Source organism: Neofelis nebulosa, chromosome Y, assembly GCF_028018385.1.
Source record: "Neofelis nebulosa isolate mNeoNeb1 chromosome Y, mNeoNeb1.pri, whole genome shotgun sequence".
Taxonomy (NCBI): Eukaryota; Metazoa; Chordata; class Mammalia; order Carnivora; family Felidae; genus Neofelis; species Neofelis nebulosa.
Window position 1 is genome coordinate 5629033 of NC_080801.1, and position 16766 is coordinate 5645798.

The window sequence follows — 16766 nt, forward strand, 5'->3', positions numbered from 1 at the left end:
GCATGCAGTCACACCTCTATTTTCTGTCCCTCTGTTTTCAAACCCTTTGCACCTGAGGGGCTCAAACGTCACTGGCCTGCACCTTGCACATGCACGCGTAAATTGTGTAAAGCGGTCCAGCAACGTTTTCCCACTTACTCTTTTGCCATGTGGCATGTTCCTGGCTGGGAGAGACTTTCCCCTGCCAGTGTGTGTCTCGTTTCCGTGTGCCTCCTGTGTGTTCTGGTCCCTAATTTGTCCATTACGTCCTACCTGGGAGTCTGATTCATGTTTGCGGGAACGAGGCTGACCCCTGTGACTGCTGGGTTCTGAGCTCAGCTTAGTCCCCCGGGACTAGTGCGTGAGTGAGGGACACAACGGGCAGTGACGGATGTGCCCGTATCCTTCACGTGCAAGCGCTCCGTCCAGCCACCTTCACCGGGACATTTCTCAGCGACCCCTCTTTGTTTGTGGTGAGAGCCCTTGCCTCTGAGAAATCTGACGAGGCGGTGAAGCATTGCTTACGGCTGCCCTGTGCAAGTTAGATCTCCAGAACTCATGCACACGGCAGGACTGCATCTTCACACCCGAGGCCCGACACCTCCTCATCGCACCCTCCCCTGATTAACACCACTCTGCTCTCTGGTGGACTGCATGCCTTTAACTCCTTTAGTCTCCTCAGGAATCCATCAGGCAGGGCTCACCACCACTGTGCTTCTGTCAGGGGCTGGCCTCTTTCAGTGAGCCCCGTGCTTTCTGCACCGATGCTCAATGCACCCGCCCAAGGGTGAGCCACACTAAGCCCGGCGGCGAGCCCTTTGGCCCTACGTTTCCCACCTATGTGCTTGGTGGCAGAGGTGCACAAGGAGCCCGCCTGCATGCGTGTCCCAGGTCCTCCACAGGGTACAAAGTACCGCCTCAGGAGGCTGATCCGCATCACACGGGCATAGCTCTGCTTGCACGTGTTAGCCTTTCGTATCATACAGGCAGCGCAGACTTAGAAATCCCGCCACCTGCTTACAACTATCCAGCCCTCGTGCTTCTGCAGACGCTCTGTGTCTGTACAGACATTTGAGTCACGGTCTCATGACCTTCCAATACAGCTTGATGGTCTGTCCTTAGCCTACAGCCTGGGATGCGGTTCTCACTCATTGTCCTCCCCTCGGGTGCCAGTTTCCTCCATCACTGTGGTGGAAGGTAAGCTTTATAACCATCCATTGGCTTGACAGTACTGGGCGGATCACCTGTCTGCGTCCGGGGATCCGAAGGAGACCTTGGCTCTTTTGCTCACGGTGCACCCTTTCTCCGTGATGAGTCGCTTTGGATGAGAAGCTTGCCAGAGGCGAGGGTTCTCAGAGTTGAGCACATTTCCTGGGCATCTGTGAGAACCTCGTTGGTTCCACTCAGACAGCATTGACATTCATGCATGTGCAGCCTCTGCCTTTGCTTGAGTTTGCTGAGCTTTGGGACGTGATTTCTTCCCGCACGTGCTGTGCCTAAATCTCTGCTGTGTCTTTCCGGCAGTCCCGTTTCCTGTCTCCTGCTGGTAACTACAGGGCTTCCAGCAGCCCTGTGGGGATCGGGTCCTGGTGTTCTTCCCTGCGGTGCCCTCTTCCTCACCCCGAATGACCTCAGTCATTCCTCAGTCTAGGAAGCTAGAACTAGCTTCCTTCTAGTTCAGGGTTCGTTTCAGACTGCCCTTAAGGTCCAGGTCGGAGTGGTGCCTTTTGTGCTGAGGGCTGACCACTGTACAGCATTCGTCTCTGTGCAAATTGCACAGGTGAATTTCACCAGGTGAAACTGCACACTGCAGTTGCCCTGTCTTCAGAGTCAGCCCACCTGTCTCTGCCTCGGCTGCCCCTGCTCTCCTTCCTCCTACCCTCTCCTTGCCTCCCCCTCCCTTGTCTTCTTCCTGTCCCTCCCTCCCACTTTCCTTCCAGCTCTCTTTGTCTTCGTCTCCCTCCTCTCCATCACTACTGCCTCCCCCTGTCTCCGCCGGTCTTCCTTGTAATAGGTGCCCCTCTGTCTCTTCTTGTCTTGCTCCTCCTCCCTGTCAGTCCCGCCAATCTCCCTGGGACTCTCCCTCTCCAGGCCGGTCTTCCCCTCCACTCGTCCTTCCTTCATCTGCTTGCACGTGTCTCTCTCTCTCCCTCTATAGCTCCCTCTCTCTGTGTGTCTCTTTCTCGCTGTCTCTCTCAGTGGACCTTCTGTGTCTGGGTGCATGCTTCTTCAGAATTCTCGTTGGCGCCTGGGAAATGTGAAGGGAACTCGTCTGCTATCGTGTGTACTAGTGAAAGCAGGCACGGGGCTTTCTCAGAGACAGACACAGACAAGTTTGCAATACTCGGTGAAGGGCCCCCTAAGTGCCCTGCTTGGTTGGAGTCGTCCTTCTTTTAGTGGAAGGTTAGATTTCCGGACCGGAGCAAACTGCTAAATCCTACTACCCCACCTCCCTGGCCCTCTGCACGGAGATCAGTAGGGCACCAGTGGCAGATGGGGCTCTGGGGGTTGTTCTTTGCTCTGATTTGCAGTGCAGTGAGGTCTACTGAGCTGCTTTCTGGCAGGGACACGGCACTGGGGTGGATCTAGGGTGGGTGTCACCGGTTCTGGGTGGGCACCCACCTTACCGCTGCCCTCAGCCTGACGGCCAGGGAGGAGAAACCGTGCGGACGGCCATGTGGCCCCAGTAGGCGCGACACCTAAGGACTTCTCCAGGCCTTGCCCCAGCTTCATGAAGAAGGGGCAAGGGACGGAGCATGCAGTGGCTCACGGCGTGGACGTTCCTGTGCTGAATGCTCTGGTGCCCGTACTGAGGCCTCTGGGGAAAGGGTGTACAAGCGACCACAGATTGTGTGATACCGGGGACCTCGCAAGTCAGGCCTGGAAGGTGACAGCGCTGAAGAGGACATGCGGCAAAACGGGGCTCACGCTGGTGGCTGGGCACTTGCTCCAGAGCCCGGACCGGCCGCTGGCGCGCGCTTGCTGGCCACCAGCACCCTGTCTTGCTGTCTTGCAACTCATTGTTCCGCGAAGCTGGCCAGCGGGCCTGACCTGCCCTGGAACCACTTCGCCCCAGGCCGCATGCGCCCACTCTTCACTGCCTCTGTCTCGGCCCCTCCTCCACAGCAGCCACAGCCAATGCGGAGTCCTCAAATCCCAGAGCCTGTGCGCCTGCGCCCAACTTGGGCGGGCTGAGGCGGGAGGCAGCAGGGAGCTAAAGGTCTTGCGGCCAAGGCTCCCCCCACCGGCTGCCATTTCCCTGTCCTTGTCCTGAGGCTGCCCTAGCTACACTGGGGCCGGGGCGGAGAGTCATGGCCAGCGTGTCGCGGTCCGGAAAAAGCAGCGATTCCCGTCGACCCTGGACCCTGATCGTCCCGGATGAGAAAGGTCGAGAGTCCCGGACCCGCGGGAGTGCAGGGGCGCTGGAGGGCGTGGGTTGGCCGCAGTCCCCAGGTTCAGGGGCGGCAAGCGCCCATCGTGTGCAGGAAGCCCAGGCCGGGTGTGAGATACAGGTGGCAAGCCCAGCGGAGGAATTGGTGCTGATATTGGATGACGGAATGGTGGCGGCTGAGGTGGTGATCGGGGAGGAGGAAGAGGACGGCGGGGGGGCGACCGAGGAAGAGGTGGCTGGAGAGGAGAATTCTGAGGAAGCCAAGCCAGAAGCAGAGGACATGCACGAGGAGGAGGAGGTGGAAGTTGAGAGACAGCAGCAGGAGGAGATTCAGGAGCAAGAGGAGAAGCGCGAGGCAGATGCAGAGGCGGAGGAGGGGCCCCCGCTCTCACAGGAGCTGCAGCAGCGAGAGGCAGCGCTGCGTCCTGCCTCAGCCCAGGACCCACTGGCAGTGCTGGAGCGTCTTCAGCTGGAGATCAGCGCTGGGAATGCCCAGGATTCCAGGGCCTTACGGCGGCTGAAGCGCAGGATTCTTCGGAGGCGGATTTCTCACCTGGATCACAGAAGGGCCGTCATCAAGCACATCCCTGGCTTCTGGGCCCAGGCGGTATCCTTCCTTGTGCTGGTGGGTGATGGCGGGGGCTGTTGTGCAGGAGGGCTGGGCACTGAGAGCAGGGTGCCTCAGGGCGATGGCCCCGAGGGAGGAGAGCTGGGGAATGGTCCCTGGCCCTGGGTTGGTGTGGTCTGGGATCCAGTGTAAGGCCTTGCACAGGGGCGGTTGTTGGGCACGGGGGGACCCGGGGACTTGGAGCTGCTTCCTCTTGGTCTCCGCCAACATTGGCCTGCAGGCTGCTCTCAAACATTATTTGCGGACGCGAGTCATGTGTCCCCATGCTACCAGAGCTAGGGTAGCACAAAGCAGCCTTCACTCAGAGCAGATAAAGCAAGGAAATATTTCGCTGCAAAATGGGAGAGTTACACAGGCCGCACACCCACCTTCACATTCACAGGCTGTGCACGGTTTCTTAGCAGTTCCGTCAAAGGAGAGCTTTTCAGACACACACTCATGGCCTTTAGTGGAAGCACGCCACGCCCCTTTGCCAGACAGTAGGACGACTCAGACCCACTCCGAACGGGGTACAAGCTGCCTGCACAGACCCTGACATACACACACACACACACACACACACACACACACACACACACACACACACACAGGATTCTCTCCTGGTATGTCCACCGCTGCTTCCCTCTCTGTCCTCAGGCTCCGGCTGGGTCCCACCCATGTCTTTCTCTCCGGACTGGCTGTGTCACTGTGTCTATTTCTTTTCCCTCCTCGGCCCTCCTCGTCCGTGCTTCTTGATCTCTTTCTCCCTCCCACACCCTCCGCTTGCATCGTAAGTGGGCAGTCGGGTTCCTGTAAGCCATGTTCTTCCATCTGCACTCAGAAGGCTGGTGACAACCTAGGTCTTCACGGGAATATGCCAAGAAACCCAGCCGTGAGGAGGGGTCAGTGCACAGGCCGACATCCCAAGCTATGATGGGCTGCTGGCAGCCCACACAGGTCAGATATAGGAAGGAACTGTGAGGAGTGCAGGCAGTGGAGTCTCTCCCTGCTGTGTGCAGACAGCGTGGGAGGTACAGGAAGCCAACGGACTGCCCAGTGTCGATGGGGTCTGATGCATTTGCAGAGGCTGAGGAGTGTGGGGACTAGTGTTTCCTGGTGTTTCTGCAAATGCCATGATCCCGTCCTTTGCTCTTAGCCTGGGAGGTTTGGAGGGGGTGTGTGTCTGTTTCCACAGCATCTGAAGGCACAGCTCCTTGACACAGCACAGATTCTGAATCACCCCCAGTTGTCGGCCATGATGGGTGCCCAGGACAAAGACGTGCTCAGCTACGTGGTCGACTTGGAGGTCAGACCGGGGAGGCTGTGGCTGGGGGCCGTCCCGTCGGGTGTGGGATTTGGGCGGGAGAGGGTGAGGCAAAGGTGCTCACCCTCACAGCCAGGCAAGTAGCTCGGGAGCCCGAGGGAGGACACTTGCCCCCTCCTGTCCCATTGCTCACGGCAGGTGGAAGAAGTGGGCCATCCCAAGTACCGCTGCAGAGTGATGTTTTTCTTTGGGGCCAACCCGTACTTCCGGAACCCAGTGATCATTAAGGAGTATCAGCTTAGCTTTGCTGGTAGGGTGTGGGTCCCATGATGGTGCGGGGCAGGGGGTGAGGAGCATGAATCAGGGGCATGCGGGAGGGCGACGGGGAGGGGGAGGTGGGTGGGGAGGAGGCCATCAGGTTGCTCCTCAAATCCTCTCTTCCTGCAGGCTACAGGGCATCGCATTCCACTCCAGTCCAGTGGTTCTGGGATTATGAACGTGGAGCTCCCAGTCGCAGGCATGACCCCACCAGCCTTAACTTGTTCAACTGGCTGTGTGAGCACAGCTGCCCAGGGGCGAACAGGATTGCCGAGGTGGGGCCCCTGAGGCCTTCGTCAGCAGTGGGAATGTGGGTGGCCCCCGGCCAGAGAGGAGAATGGGCTATGCCCAATGTGGTGCCGGCCTGTGTCCCCTTCCAGATCATCATCGAGGACCTGTGGCCCAATCCCCTGCAGTACTACCTGAGGGAGGAAGGGACCAGAAGACAGTGATCTGACGTGCGCACGTGTCGGTGAGAACCCCAGTATGCGGTGTGTTGACCTGTGTGTTGTATGGGCAAGGGAACGTGGGCCAGACATTGGCTTGGAAATGGAAGGTCCGCCGAGACAGGGACACAGGTAGCATGGGGAGAGGGTGGGAGGATGACAGGGGACCTGCACAGACTCAGCTGCAAACACACAGAGGGTCGAAGCCTGCAAACCAAATGCAGTTGTGCTGTGGGCTGGGGCTTTGGAGAGCAACTCAGGACGAGCAATGCTTCTCCACCACAAATGCTCCCCGTGGATGTCCGCCCTCTCCCGGACTTCCCCCTGCTCCTTCAGTCTGGATTTGCCTGCCAGTCTTTGGGTCAGGAGCTGACGTGTCCCCAGACGCCACTGTGGTGAGAATCTCGCACTTCCTTCCATGTGCCCCACCACGCCATGTCCTCGCGCAACCTCACAGCCATTCTTAGAACTGGTCCAAGGCCATTGGGGGCTGGAAATGAATCCCTGGGTGAGAAAGCAAGGGGGATCGCAAAAGGGCGAGGCACAAGAGTGACACCAGCTGGGAAGTATTTGCCAATATCCCGTATCATTCTTGGTGTCTGTTGCGTGGGGGTGTGTGTGTGAGCGTGTACGCAAATGTGTCTGCGTGTGCCCACATGAGTCAGGGGCTCTGCATCTGTGTGGGGTGAATGCGCAGAGCTTCTATCTTTGCCCATGCAGAAACAATGGAGGACACCACGAGTGCTGGAAGAGATGGGTGGATGAGTCTCCTGTCTTCTACGTGCCCCGGAGAGAATTGAGGAAGAGATAACGTGTGGCAGCCTTGAAGAGTTTCCATGATGTTTATGTGGACACATACAGGACGTTGAAAACCCTTCTGTTGTGTGTGTGTGTGTGTGTGTGTGTGTGTGTGTGTGTGTGTGTGTGTGTGTATGTGTTTATGGGGACCTCAGGAGGGACGACGAGATCGGGACCTGAGTGTGACTGTCCTAGCCACTGCCCGGGTGATTCTGTGTGTGCAGGAGAGGTGCAGTCCTGGTGTGGGGCAGGTGTTGCCATGTGCACTGAGGCCTGCCTTCTTGGGCAGGCAGAGCCTGGAAAGAGGAGGAGGAAGAGACAGACCTGTAATTTGGAGACCTGTTGTATAGGCCAAAGCCGAAAGGCAGGGAAGGGGATTGCACAGTGGGACCAAATTGGTCCATTGGGTCCTGGTACAGTGTGGCCAGGCCTTGGTGGGATTCAGCCAGGACCGTTGCTCCCAGAAGGGTGTCCTGTCCTTGGTGAGATAGAATCCAGGGAACAAAGCCTCCAGTCAGGATCAGAGCTAAGGCCCCGTGTCCCCGGAGAACTCAGGAGTAGGCAAGCTCCTCACAGTCGATGCCAGTATACCTTGCTGCTGCCTCCCACACCCGGGGCCCCTTTGACCCCGAGCCCTGTCCTCAGACAGTGGCTCAGGATGGGAGATGTGTGAGGGGAAGAGGCAGGTGTAGGTTGTGGGCAGCAGCGAGGCTTATGAGTGAGATTTCATGGAGAGACTACGCGCGAGGGCGGAGATCCAGCGTCAGTTCCTGCGAGTGTGTGCGGGTGTCTGTGGCAAACTGGGCCTGAGATCCGTGGTGGTGAAGCAGTGTGAGCGTGCATGTGTTCGTGCGATTGCATAGCCGTGTGTCTCTGTGTGTGCAGGAGTGGGTGTGTAGCCGCTGGAGAGACAAGGAGAGACACATGGGTCTCTGTGGATGAGGTGCTTAGGTGGGACAGTCAGGTGCCAGAATACAAGAGTGCAGTCCCTTCCCTCCTGAGTCCTGATGGTAATCGGCAGGATGGGTGCAATCGTTGCTGTGCCAGAGGGCTCAAGTCAGGATGCAAAAGGGAAATTGGTGCAAGGTCAAGAGGGGGGCCGAGGGGAGGAAAGCCTGTGCCCAGTGGCCAGTGGACCACTTGTGAGTGAGTGTGCTTGTGTGTGTGTTAGTGTGTGTCTATGTGGGAGTGAGTGTGTATGTGTGTGTGTGTGTGTGTGTGTGTGTGTGTGTCTGTGTGTCTGTGTGTGTGTGTGTTGCGTTGCCCTGGTGGGCCTACAGTAGCAAATACGTAGGGGCTACATGGTTGTGCCCAGGCTTTGTGCACAGAGTAGCTAGGGAACCCAACCTGTCAGGCTACGTGGTGTGCAGAGGGCGTAGGTATTTCCCTGGAGGGAGCCGTCCAGCAAGAATGTCTGCTCTTGGCAGACGTGCCATGTTTTGTCACGAGTCAGCTGTTCCTCGGGGCTCTCCTCTCTGCTTCCTGTGCACCAGGCCCAGGGAAAGGGACGAGCTTGGACCCTAGACCTCAGGTGACTTGAGACCCCCAGGGGTGCCATACAGGATGGTGTGTGGGGATCCGTGTGTGGATGGGCAGGTGAGCAGCCTGCCAGCTGCTCTCTGAGGGGACAGTTCCTTGCCAGCAACACCTCTCCCCGCAGCACAAGATCACCACTGTCGCTGCAGCTGGGCTGGGGACATGTCAAGGTGTGTCCCAGAACTCTGTTCCCCTTGCACGTACGGGGTGCCAGAATGAGCCTCTCAGTCCCTGTGCGGGCGACCCTGATTAGCCTCAGGCTTTGTCGATTCCTGGCCTCACGAAAATGGGGAACTGGGTTCCTTTCTCAGCGTCTCAGCGGTTGCATGTCGACGGAGGATGCTGTGGACAGTGTGGTCAGGATTCTGACCGGGCTCCACCTGCCCCGCCCCAAACCGCAGTGGGCAGCACGTGGCCCACTCTGTGTGTGCTTTGGGGAATCTAAAGCCTTACAGCCCCTCCCGTATTCTTCTCAGGTGGTGGAGGTTCAAAGGGGCCTAGGGAGGAACACTGGTCCCAGTCTGCTGCCGGCTGTGCCCACAGGTGTGTGTGCCCAGCTCCTTGACGCTGAAGCTGCAAGGCTTCGCACTGCCCCCAAAGCCCCATCCCTAGGATTTGCGTGTGGGCCAGATGGAAGTGAAGTCCCAGTGACCCTGCGGGATCACAGCGGGTGGTCTCGTCTGTGCCTGGCTACCCGCCTACCTGCCTTCCACATAGCCCGTTGCCCCCATACAGGGCTTTCGGTAAACACGCGGCCACCATCCAGCATGAGAGGGAAGGCTGGACGGTGTCCCAGTACCGCTGGTCATGTGTTGGCTGCTGCCAGCTGACAGCATGGAGACCCCATGGCCCGGTGGAGGACGTCCGACCTGTCCTACAAGGAATTGGGGACGACTGTAGGGATGCATCAGGTCCCATGCAGTAACCTAGCCCTGACCTTATCTGCCTAGCGGGTGTTCGAAGCGCCTTTGGGTCCCAGGCCTGGCATGTGTGTCGGTGAGCTTCCTCCTGGATGGCACTGCCGACACAGGGCTGGCTGGTCAGGGGTCGCGTGTGAGGCCCGTTGGGGCCCGGCCTCTAGGTCCGATACTGCTGTAGGTGTTGTTGAAAAGACAGAGCACAATATGATCGTCCCTTGGGTGTCGCTGCACTGGGGATCCTGTCGCTGCTCCCAGGTTCCCACTACCAGGTCTCCCCGGGAGGCCTGGGAGGTTGCCAGGCTCCTTTTGCAGGGACACAAAGGCTTGTCAGGGCCCATGCCTCAGGGTCCGGTGCTCATTGCGGATGACTTGGGGGCAGTGCGAGAGCTATTGCTCCCGTTCTTAGGGGAGATTGCGGTGGTCTTAAGGGACAAAGATGTGCCTGGAGAAGAGAAGGATGACCAGAGGAAGCATTAAAGGAGGAGGAGAAGGGCGATGAGGAGGAGTTGGAGGAAGAGGATTGGGAGGCGTTAGAGCAGGAGGAGAAGGAGTGAATGATTGGGTGCAGGAGAGGGAACAAGTGGAGGAGGAGGATGTCCGGGATGAGGAGGAGCACGAGCCAAAGGAGTAGGAGCGGCTGCGGGAGGATGTTGAGGAGGGCGAGATCAGAGGGAAGAGGATGAGGAGAAAAGATAGAGCCAGGGTGGAAGAGCATGAGTAGAAGTGTAGGAGCAGAAGGAGGAAGAGCCCGAGGAGGAAAAGGTGGAGGGAGAGGAGGAGCGGGAAGAGTTGGAGGAAGAGGATTGGGTGGGGTTAGAAGAAGAAGAGGAGGAGGAGAAGGAGTAGGGAATGACTGGGTGCAGGAGAAGGACAAATGGAAGAGGATGATGTCGAGCACCAGGAAGAGGAGGATCGCGAGCCAAAGGAGCAGGAGCAGCTGGAGGAGGGAGTTGACTAGGACGAGAGCAGAGGGAAGAAGAGGTGAAAGGTCAGAGGTAGGGCAGGAAGGGCAGTAGCAGGAGAGGACCTGGAGAAGGAGGAAGAGTCCTAGGAGGAAGAGGTGAAGGACGAGGACGAGGAGGATCAGATGCAGGAAGAGGATTGGGAGGAGTTACAGGAGGAGGAGGAGGAGGAAGACGAGTGAATGATCGGGTGCAGGCGAGGGAAGAAGTGGAGGAGGAGGAAGTCCAGGACGAGCAAGAGGAGCAGCAGGAGTCGAAGAGCAGTAGTAGCTGGGGAGGAAATTGAGGAGGACGTGAGCAGAGGGAAGAAGACGAGGAGGAGGAAAGGTAGAGCCAGGGCTGGAAGCACAGTAGCTGCAGAGGGGGAGCAGAAGGATGAAGAGGCCCGAGGCTAAGACTTCCAATACTGTGTTGAGTAACAGCGGAGGGGGTGGACATTCCTGTCTCGTTCCTGACTTGAGCTGAGAGCTTTTGCTCATTGAGATGATATTCACGTTGGGTCGTTCATACATGGCTTTATGACCTCGATGTGTGCTCCTTCTATCCCTACTTTCCTGAGGGGTTTTTTTTTTTTTTTTTTTTTTTTTTTTTTTTTTTTTTAGCAGGAAAGGATGCTGTATTTTGTCCAACACTCTGTCTGGATCGAGTGAGAGGATCCTGTGGTTCTCGTCTTTTCTTTGGTTGATGTGAGGAATCCTGTTAATTGTTTTGCGGATGCTGAACCAGCCCTGCATCCCAGGTGCAAATCCCACTGGGTCGTGGTGAATAACATTTTAATGTATTGTTGGATCCGAGTGTCTGATATCTTGTTGAGGAGTTTTGCATCCATGTGCATCAGGGAAATTGGTCTATAGTTCTCCTTTTTAGTGGGGTCTCTTTCCGGTTTTGGAATCAAGGTAACGCTGGCTTCATAGAAAGAGGTTGGAAGTTTCCTTCCATTTCTATTGTGGGAACAGCTTCAAGAGAATAAGTGTTAACTCTTCCTTAAATGTTTGCTGGCACTCCCCTGGAAAGCCATCCGGCCCCGCAGTCTTCTTCCTTCAGCAGGTTTTTGATTACTAACTTGATTTCCTTACTGGTGATGGGTCTGTTCAGATTTTCCTTTTCTTCCTCTTTCAGCTTTGGTAGTGTAAATGTTTCTAGGAATTTGTCCATTTCTTCCAGATTGCCCATTTTATTGGCAAATAATTGCTCCTAATATGCTCTTCTTATTGTTTGCCTTTCTGCTGTGTTGCTTGTGATCTCTCCTCTTTCATTCTTGCGTTTATTGATTTGGGCCGTTTCCTTTTTCTGTTTCATCAAACTGATGACTGGCTTATCAATTTTGTTAACTCCTTCAAAGAAGCAGCTTCTGGGCTCATTGATCTGTTCTCCTATTTTGGTTGGTTGGTTGGTTGGTTGGTTGGTTGGTTGGTTGGTTTGAGGTTGTTTTTGTTTTTGTTTTGTTTCATTTTTGGTTTCAATAGCGTTAATTTCCGCTAATGATTGTTATTTTCTGCCTTCTGAATGTGTTGGGTTTCATATGGTGTTCTTTTTACAGCCTCTTAAGGCGTAAGGTGAGGTTGTGTCTCTGAGACCTTTCTTTCTTCTTTAGGAAGACCTGACTTGCTAGATAGGTCCTCTTATTACACACCCGGTGCGTCCCAGGGGTTTTGGGTTGTGGTGTTATCAGTAACTTCCATATACATTTTCATTGACTTCCGTATACTTTGTATATCCTCTTTAAACCCTTGGTTAGCCCATTCAGTCTTTAGTAGGATGTTCTTCAGTCTCCCAGTATTTGTGACCTTTCCAAATTGTTTCTTGTAGTTGATTTCGAGTCTCGTAGTGTTGTGGTCTGAAAATGTGCACGGTGTGACCTCGATCTCTTTGAACTTCCTTAGGGTTGACTTTTTCCACCAGGAAATGATCTATAGAGGAGAATATTCCATGAGCACTGGAGAAGAACGTATGTTCTGCTGCTTTATTATGAAATGTTCTGAAGATATCTGTGCAGCCCATCATGTCCAGTGTGTCCTTCAACGCCCCCGTTTGCTTGTTGAGTTTTTGTTTAGATTATCTGTGTATTGCAGCAAGTGGGGAGTTGATGTCTCCTCCTATGATGGCATTACTAAGAATGAGGTTCCTTATGTTTGTGATTAACTGATTTGTATATTTGGTTGCTCTCAAATACACCACATAAATGTTTTCAATTGCTAGGTCTTCTTGGTGGATAGACCCCTCGATTATGACATCATGCCCTTGTGCATCACTTGACACAGTCTTTACATTAACGTCTGGATTGTCTGATAGAAGTATGGCTACTTTGGCTTTGTTTGGTTGACGGTTAGCATGACAGATGATTCTCCATCCCCTTATTTTCACTCTGAAGTTGTTTTCACATCTACAGTGGGTCTCCGGTAAACAGCATATCGATGCAACTTGTTCTCTCATCCATTCTGTTCCCCTGTGTGTTTTGATTGGAGCATTGAGTCCACTGACGTTTAAAGTGAGTACTGAAAGATATGAATTTATGGCCATTATCTTGTTTGAAGGGTTGGAGGATAAAATATCTATATATCTTTATATCTATATCTATATCTACGTCTCCATCTCCATCTATATGTATATGTATGTGTATGTGTATATGTATATTTATATATATATATATATGTATATGTATATGTATATGTATATCTATATGTATGTGTATATGTATGTGTATGTGTATATGTATACGTATTGTATAACTATATCTATATATCTATATCTATATCAATATCTATATATCTCTATATATCTTTATATATCTAATTCTGTATCTATTTCTAAATATAAATATAAATATAAAAAGTATAAATATAAACAGGTAGATAGGTAGGTAGGTAGGTAGGTAGGTAGATAGATAGATAGATAGATAGATAGATAGATAGATATGAATTTCCCTCTGAGTGTCCCCCCTTAAAAATTGCATGCAGGTCTGATTTAGCGGTCACAAACTCCTTTAAATTTTGTTTGTCCAGGGGCGCCTGGGTGGCGCAGTCGGTTAAGCGTCCGACTTCAGCCAGGTCACGATCTCGCGGTCTGTGAGTTCGAGCCCCGCGTCGGGCTCTGTGCTGACAGCTTGGAGCCTGGAGCCTGTTTCAGATTCTGTGTCTCCCTCTCTCTCTGCCCCTCCCCTGTTCATGCTCTGTCTCTCTCTGTCCCAAAAATAAATAAAAAACATTGAAAAAAAAATTTAAAAAAAAATAAATTTTGTTTGTCTCGGAACCTTTTTCTCTGTTTCTATTTTGAATGACAGCCTTGCTGGATAAAGAATTCTTCACTGCGGATGTTTCTAATTCAGCACTTTGAACGTATCCTACCACTCCTTTCAGGCCTGCCAAGTTTCTCTGGATAGGTCTGCTGCAAACCTGATCTATCTTCTCTTGTAGTTTAGGGACTTGTTTCCCCTTGGTGCCTTCCTGATTCTCTTTGCCTGAGTACTTTGTGAGTTTGAATATGATATGCCTTGCTGAGGGTCAGTTTTTGTTGAATCTAATGGGGTCCTCGGTGCTTCCTGGATTTTGATGGTGTGTCTTTCCCCAGGTTAGCAAAATTTCCCACTATGATTTGCTCACATAACCTTTCTACCCCTATTTCTCGCTCTTCCTCCTCGGGACCCCTATGATTCTGATGTTGTTCCTTCTGCATGAGTCACTGATTTCTCCAATTCTTCAATCGTGCTCTTTCCCTTAATCTCCCTCGATTTTCCTGCTTCCATAGTCTCCATACGTTTGTCCTCTGAATCGCTGATTCTCTCTTCTGTCTCATCCATCCTTGACACCGCTGCATCCATCCGTCATTGCAGCTCAGTTATATCATTTTTAATTTCATTCTGGCCAGTTTTCACTTCATTTTTTCTCTGCACAAAGGGACTCTAATCTACATTGGACTGCAGCTAGTATTCTCATCATCGTGCTTCTAAATGCTGCTCCAGACATCTTGCTTGTACCTGTGTTGGTTGAATCCCTGGCTCTCGTTTCTTCATGCTCTTTCTTTCTGGGTGAATTCCTTCCTTTTGTCATTTGGAATGGAGAAAAGGAACTCATGAGGTGGAAAATTCAAATGAAATATTCAAAGTGTAAAATGTTAAAAGTAAAAACTTAAAAACACACACGTAAATAATGGAATGAATTATGCTAGATTCTAGGCATGTTTCATCTGGGTGTTGAAAGTGGTTTTGAGGGGCGCCTGGGTGGCGCAGTCGGTAAGCGTCCGACTTCAGCGAGGTCACGATCTCGCGGTCCGTGATTTCGAGCCCCGCGTCAGGCTCTGGGCTGATGGCTCAGAGCCTGGAGCCTGTTTCCGATTCTGTGTCTCCCTCTCTCTCTGCCCCTCCCCCGTTCATGCTCTGTCTCTCTCTGTCCCAAAAATGAATAAAAAAAAAACGTTGGAAAAAAAAATTAAAAAAATAAATAAATAAATAAAGTGGTTTTGACACAGGAGAGAAAAAAATAGTGGGAGTGGAGAAAAATTTAGAAAATACCAATAAAAATATTAAAAAGGGAAATGTCGTGAGAATTTGAAAACTCAATACACTGAAGTAGACTAAAAGGAGAAGATGGGAGTAAAATAGAATTTGTGAATATAGACACAAAAGGAAAGAATAATGTAGAAGAGTTTTAAAGAAAATTAGTAAAATTTCCACCTGCCCAGTCTCCTTTGCCTCTCCGCGCACAAAAGCACCTCCCTTCCTGCGCCTCCTCGCTCTCCAAGTTCACTTCTCCATGCCACGTACCTGCTGAATTCGGAGGTTCAGGATATGCAGATTGCTGTGCTAATCCCCCAGTCAGTTTCCTGGGTGGTACGATGGTTTAGTGTTGGTCTGGCTGTATTTCATGCACACGAGACACTTAAGAAGCTTCCATGCTGTCTGCCATCTTGGCTCCTCCCCAAAGAGGTGAGATGTGTAGCACCAGTTCTCTGATATGAGACATCCCATAGGACAGTTGTGGTCGGTGACAAAGCGGAAAAGGGCATGTACCACACAGGGAGGTCACCCTGGAGGGGGAGGCAGAGAACCTGCTCCAGACCTGGGAGGGGAGGCAGGGGCTCCAATGCTGGAGCCACGCCCACCACCCTCCAGCTGATGGTTCCTGAACAGCAGCCAACTGTCTGGGTCTGGCCTGGAGCTCCTTCACCCCAAGGACCTGTGGTCAAAAAGTTCACTGCCCTGCCTCTGCCCCACCTCCACCACAGCCACAGCCACAGCCACAGCCACTGCAGTGTCCGAAGGGCCACGTGGCCGTGGGCGTGCTTCCCAAAAGCTGGTGGGCTCCAGAAGGAGGCAGCAGGCATTTAAAAACCTTGGGCCTCGACACTCCACCTGCCGGGCCTAGTCTGGAGCCTCATGCCTCAAGTTCCCACCCCTTGTGCTCTATGGCCCTAGCCTGAGGATGGGCTAAGGCCCCAAAGCAAGGGAGTCATGTTCCGGAAAACGCTGAGATTCCTGAGAATACCGGGCCTCCATTCTGCTGGAAGAGGGCGTTCGAGAGTCCAGGCATCGTGGCAGCACGCCCGTCTCAGTCCCAGACAATTTCACTCATGCATACGCACGCGCACGCACAGGCACAGGCACGGGCACACACACACACTCCCCCTCTGTGGCTGTCTCTAGTTGTGACTTACTCTCCTTCCTCGGCCTCCTTCCATGTCCCTCTGGCCTCTGTCTGTCTCTGAGTCCCTGTGATCATTTTCTTTAGGGAACGCTTCCTCCCTCCCACACCTCCATCTCTCTTTCTCTGTCTCTGTCCTGTCCTGGGACAGTATCAGTGCATGTGGGTTTCCGTGAGCTGTGCATGTCCATATGGACGTAGTAGGCTGCTGATGGCACAGGGCTGCAGGGGAACGCACAAAGGAACGCACAAGTACCAGGGGTCAGAGCACATCCAGACCTCCTAAGCCGTGACTGCCTCCAGGCAGCCCACACAAGCTGGGTATGCATGTGAACTGAGAAAGGTCAGTCCCTTGCCCCTTGCCCTGTAGGTTGCAGCCAGCTGGGAGGTACTGAGACCCAAGGGACTCCCCAGTGTTGAGAGGGTCTGAAGAAAGGGCAGGAGCCGAGGAAGCAGGGAACCTAGTCGTAGCTGGTGTTTCTCCACCTGCCATGTTCCAGTGCCATTGGTACTGGAAGGTTGGTATCAGGTGTGGCTCTCTTTCCTTGGCATCTCAATGCAAGCTTCCGTGACCCAATGGAGGTCCTGAATCGGCCCTAGTTTTCAGCCAGGTTTGGGCCCCAGGACAAATGCATGTGCTGTGTGAGGGGGAAAAGCAAGTGTGAGTCGTGGGGAGGAGCTAGCTTCGTGAGTGGGATGTGGCAGAGGGCATGAGTGAGTGCACAGGTCCACTAGAGCGTGTCTGTGAATGTATTGTGGCTGGCGCCTGTGAGTACTTTTGCCTGTGCCTTAGCGTTTGTGCTGGCAGCGTGCGCGTGTCTGTGTCCACGTGCCGCGTGGCCGTGCATCTTTGTGCCTGAGTGAGTGTGCGTAGGCCGTTGGCTAGCGAAGGAAAGAGACTGGGGGCTT

At 53.5% G+C, this 16766-nt stretch overlaps 1 protein-coding gene across 1 annotated transcript; it reads left to right on the top strand.

Moving 5' to 3' along the window:
- The first annotated feature begins 3290 nt into the window (after positions 1-3290).
- LOC131503429 (testis-specific Y-encoded protein 1-like) lies at positions 3291-6025 on the top strand. Its single transcript, XM_058714899.1, has 5 exons — positions 3291-3977; positions 5206-5283; positions 5440-5551; positions 5689-5834; positions 5940-6025. The coding sequence occupies exons 1-5, from the start codon at positions 3291-3293 to the stop codon at positions 6009-6011; spliced, it is 1095 nt and encodes a 364-aa protein (XP_058570882.1). The 3' UTR covers positions 6012-6025.
- Positions 6026-16766: the final 10741 nt, after the last annotated feature.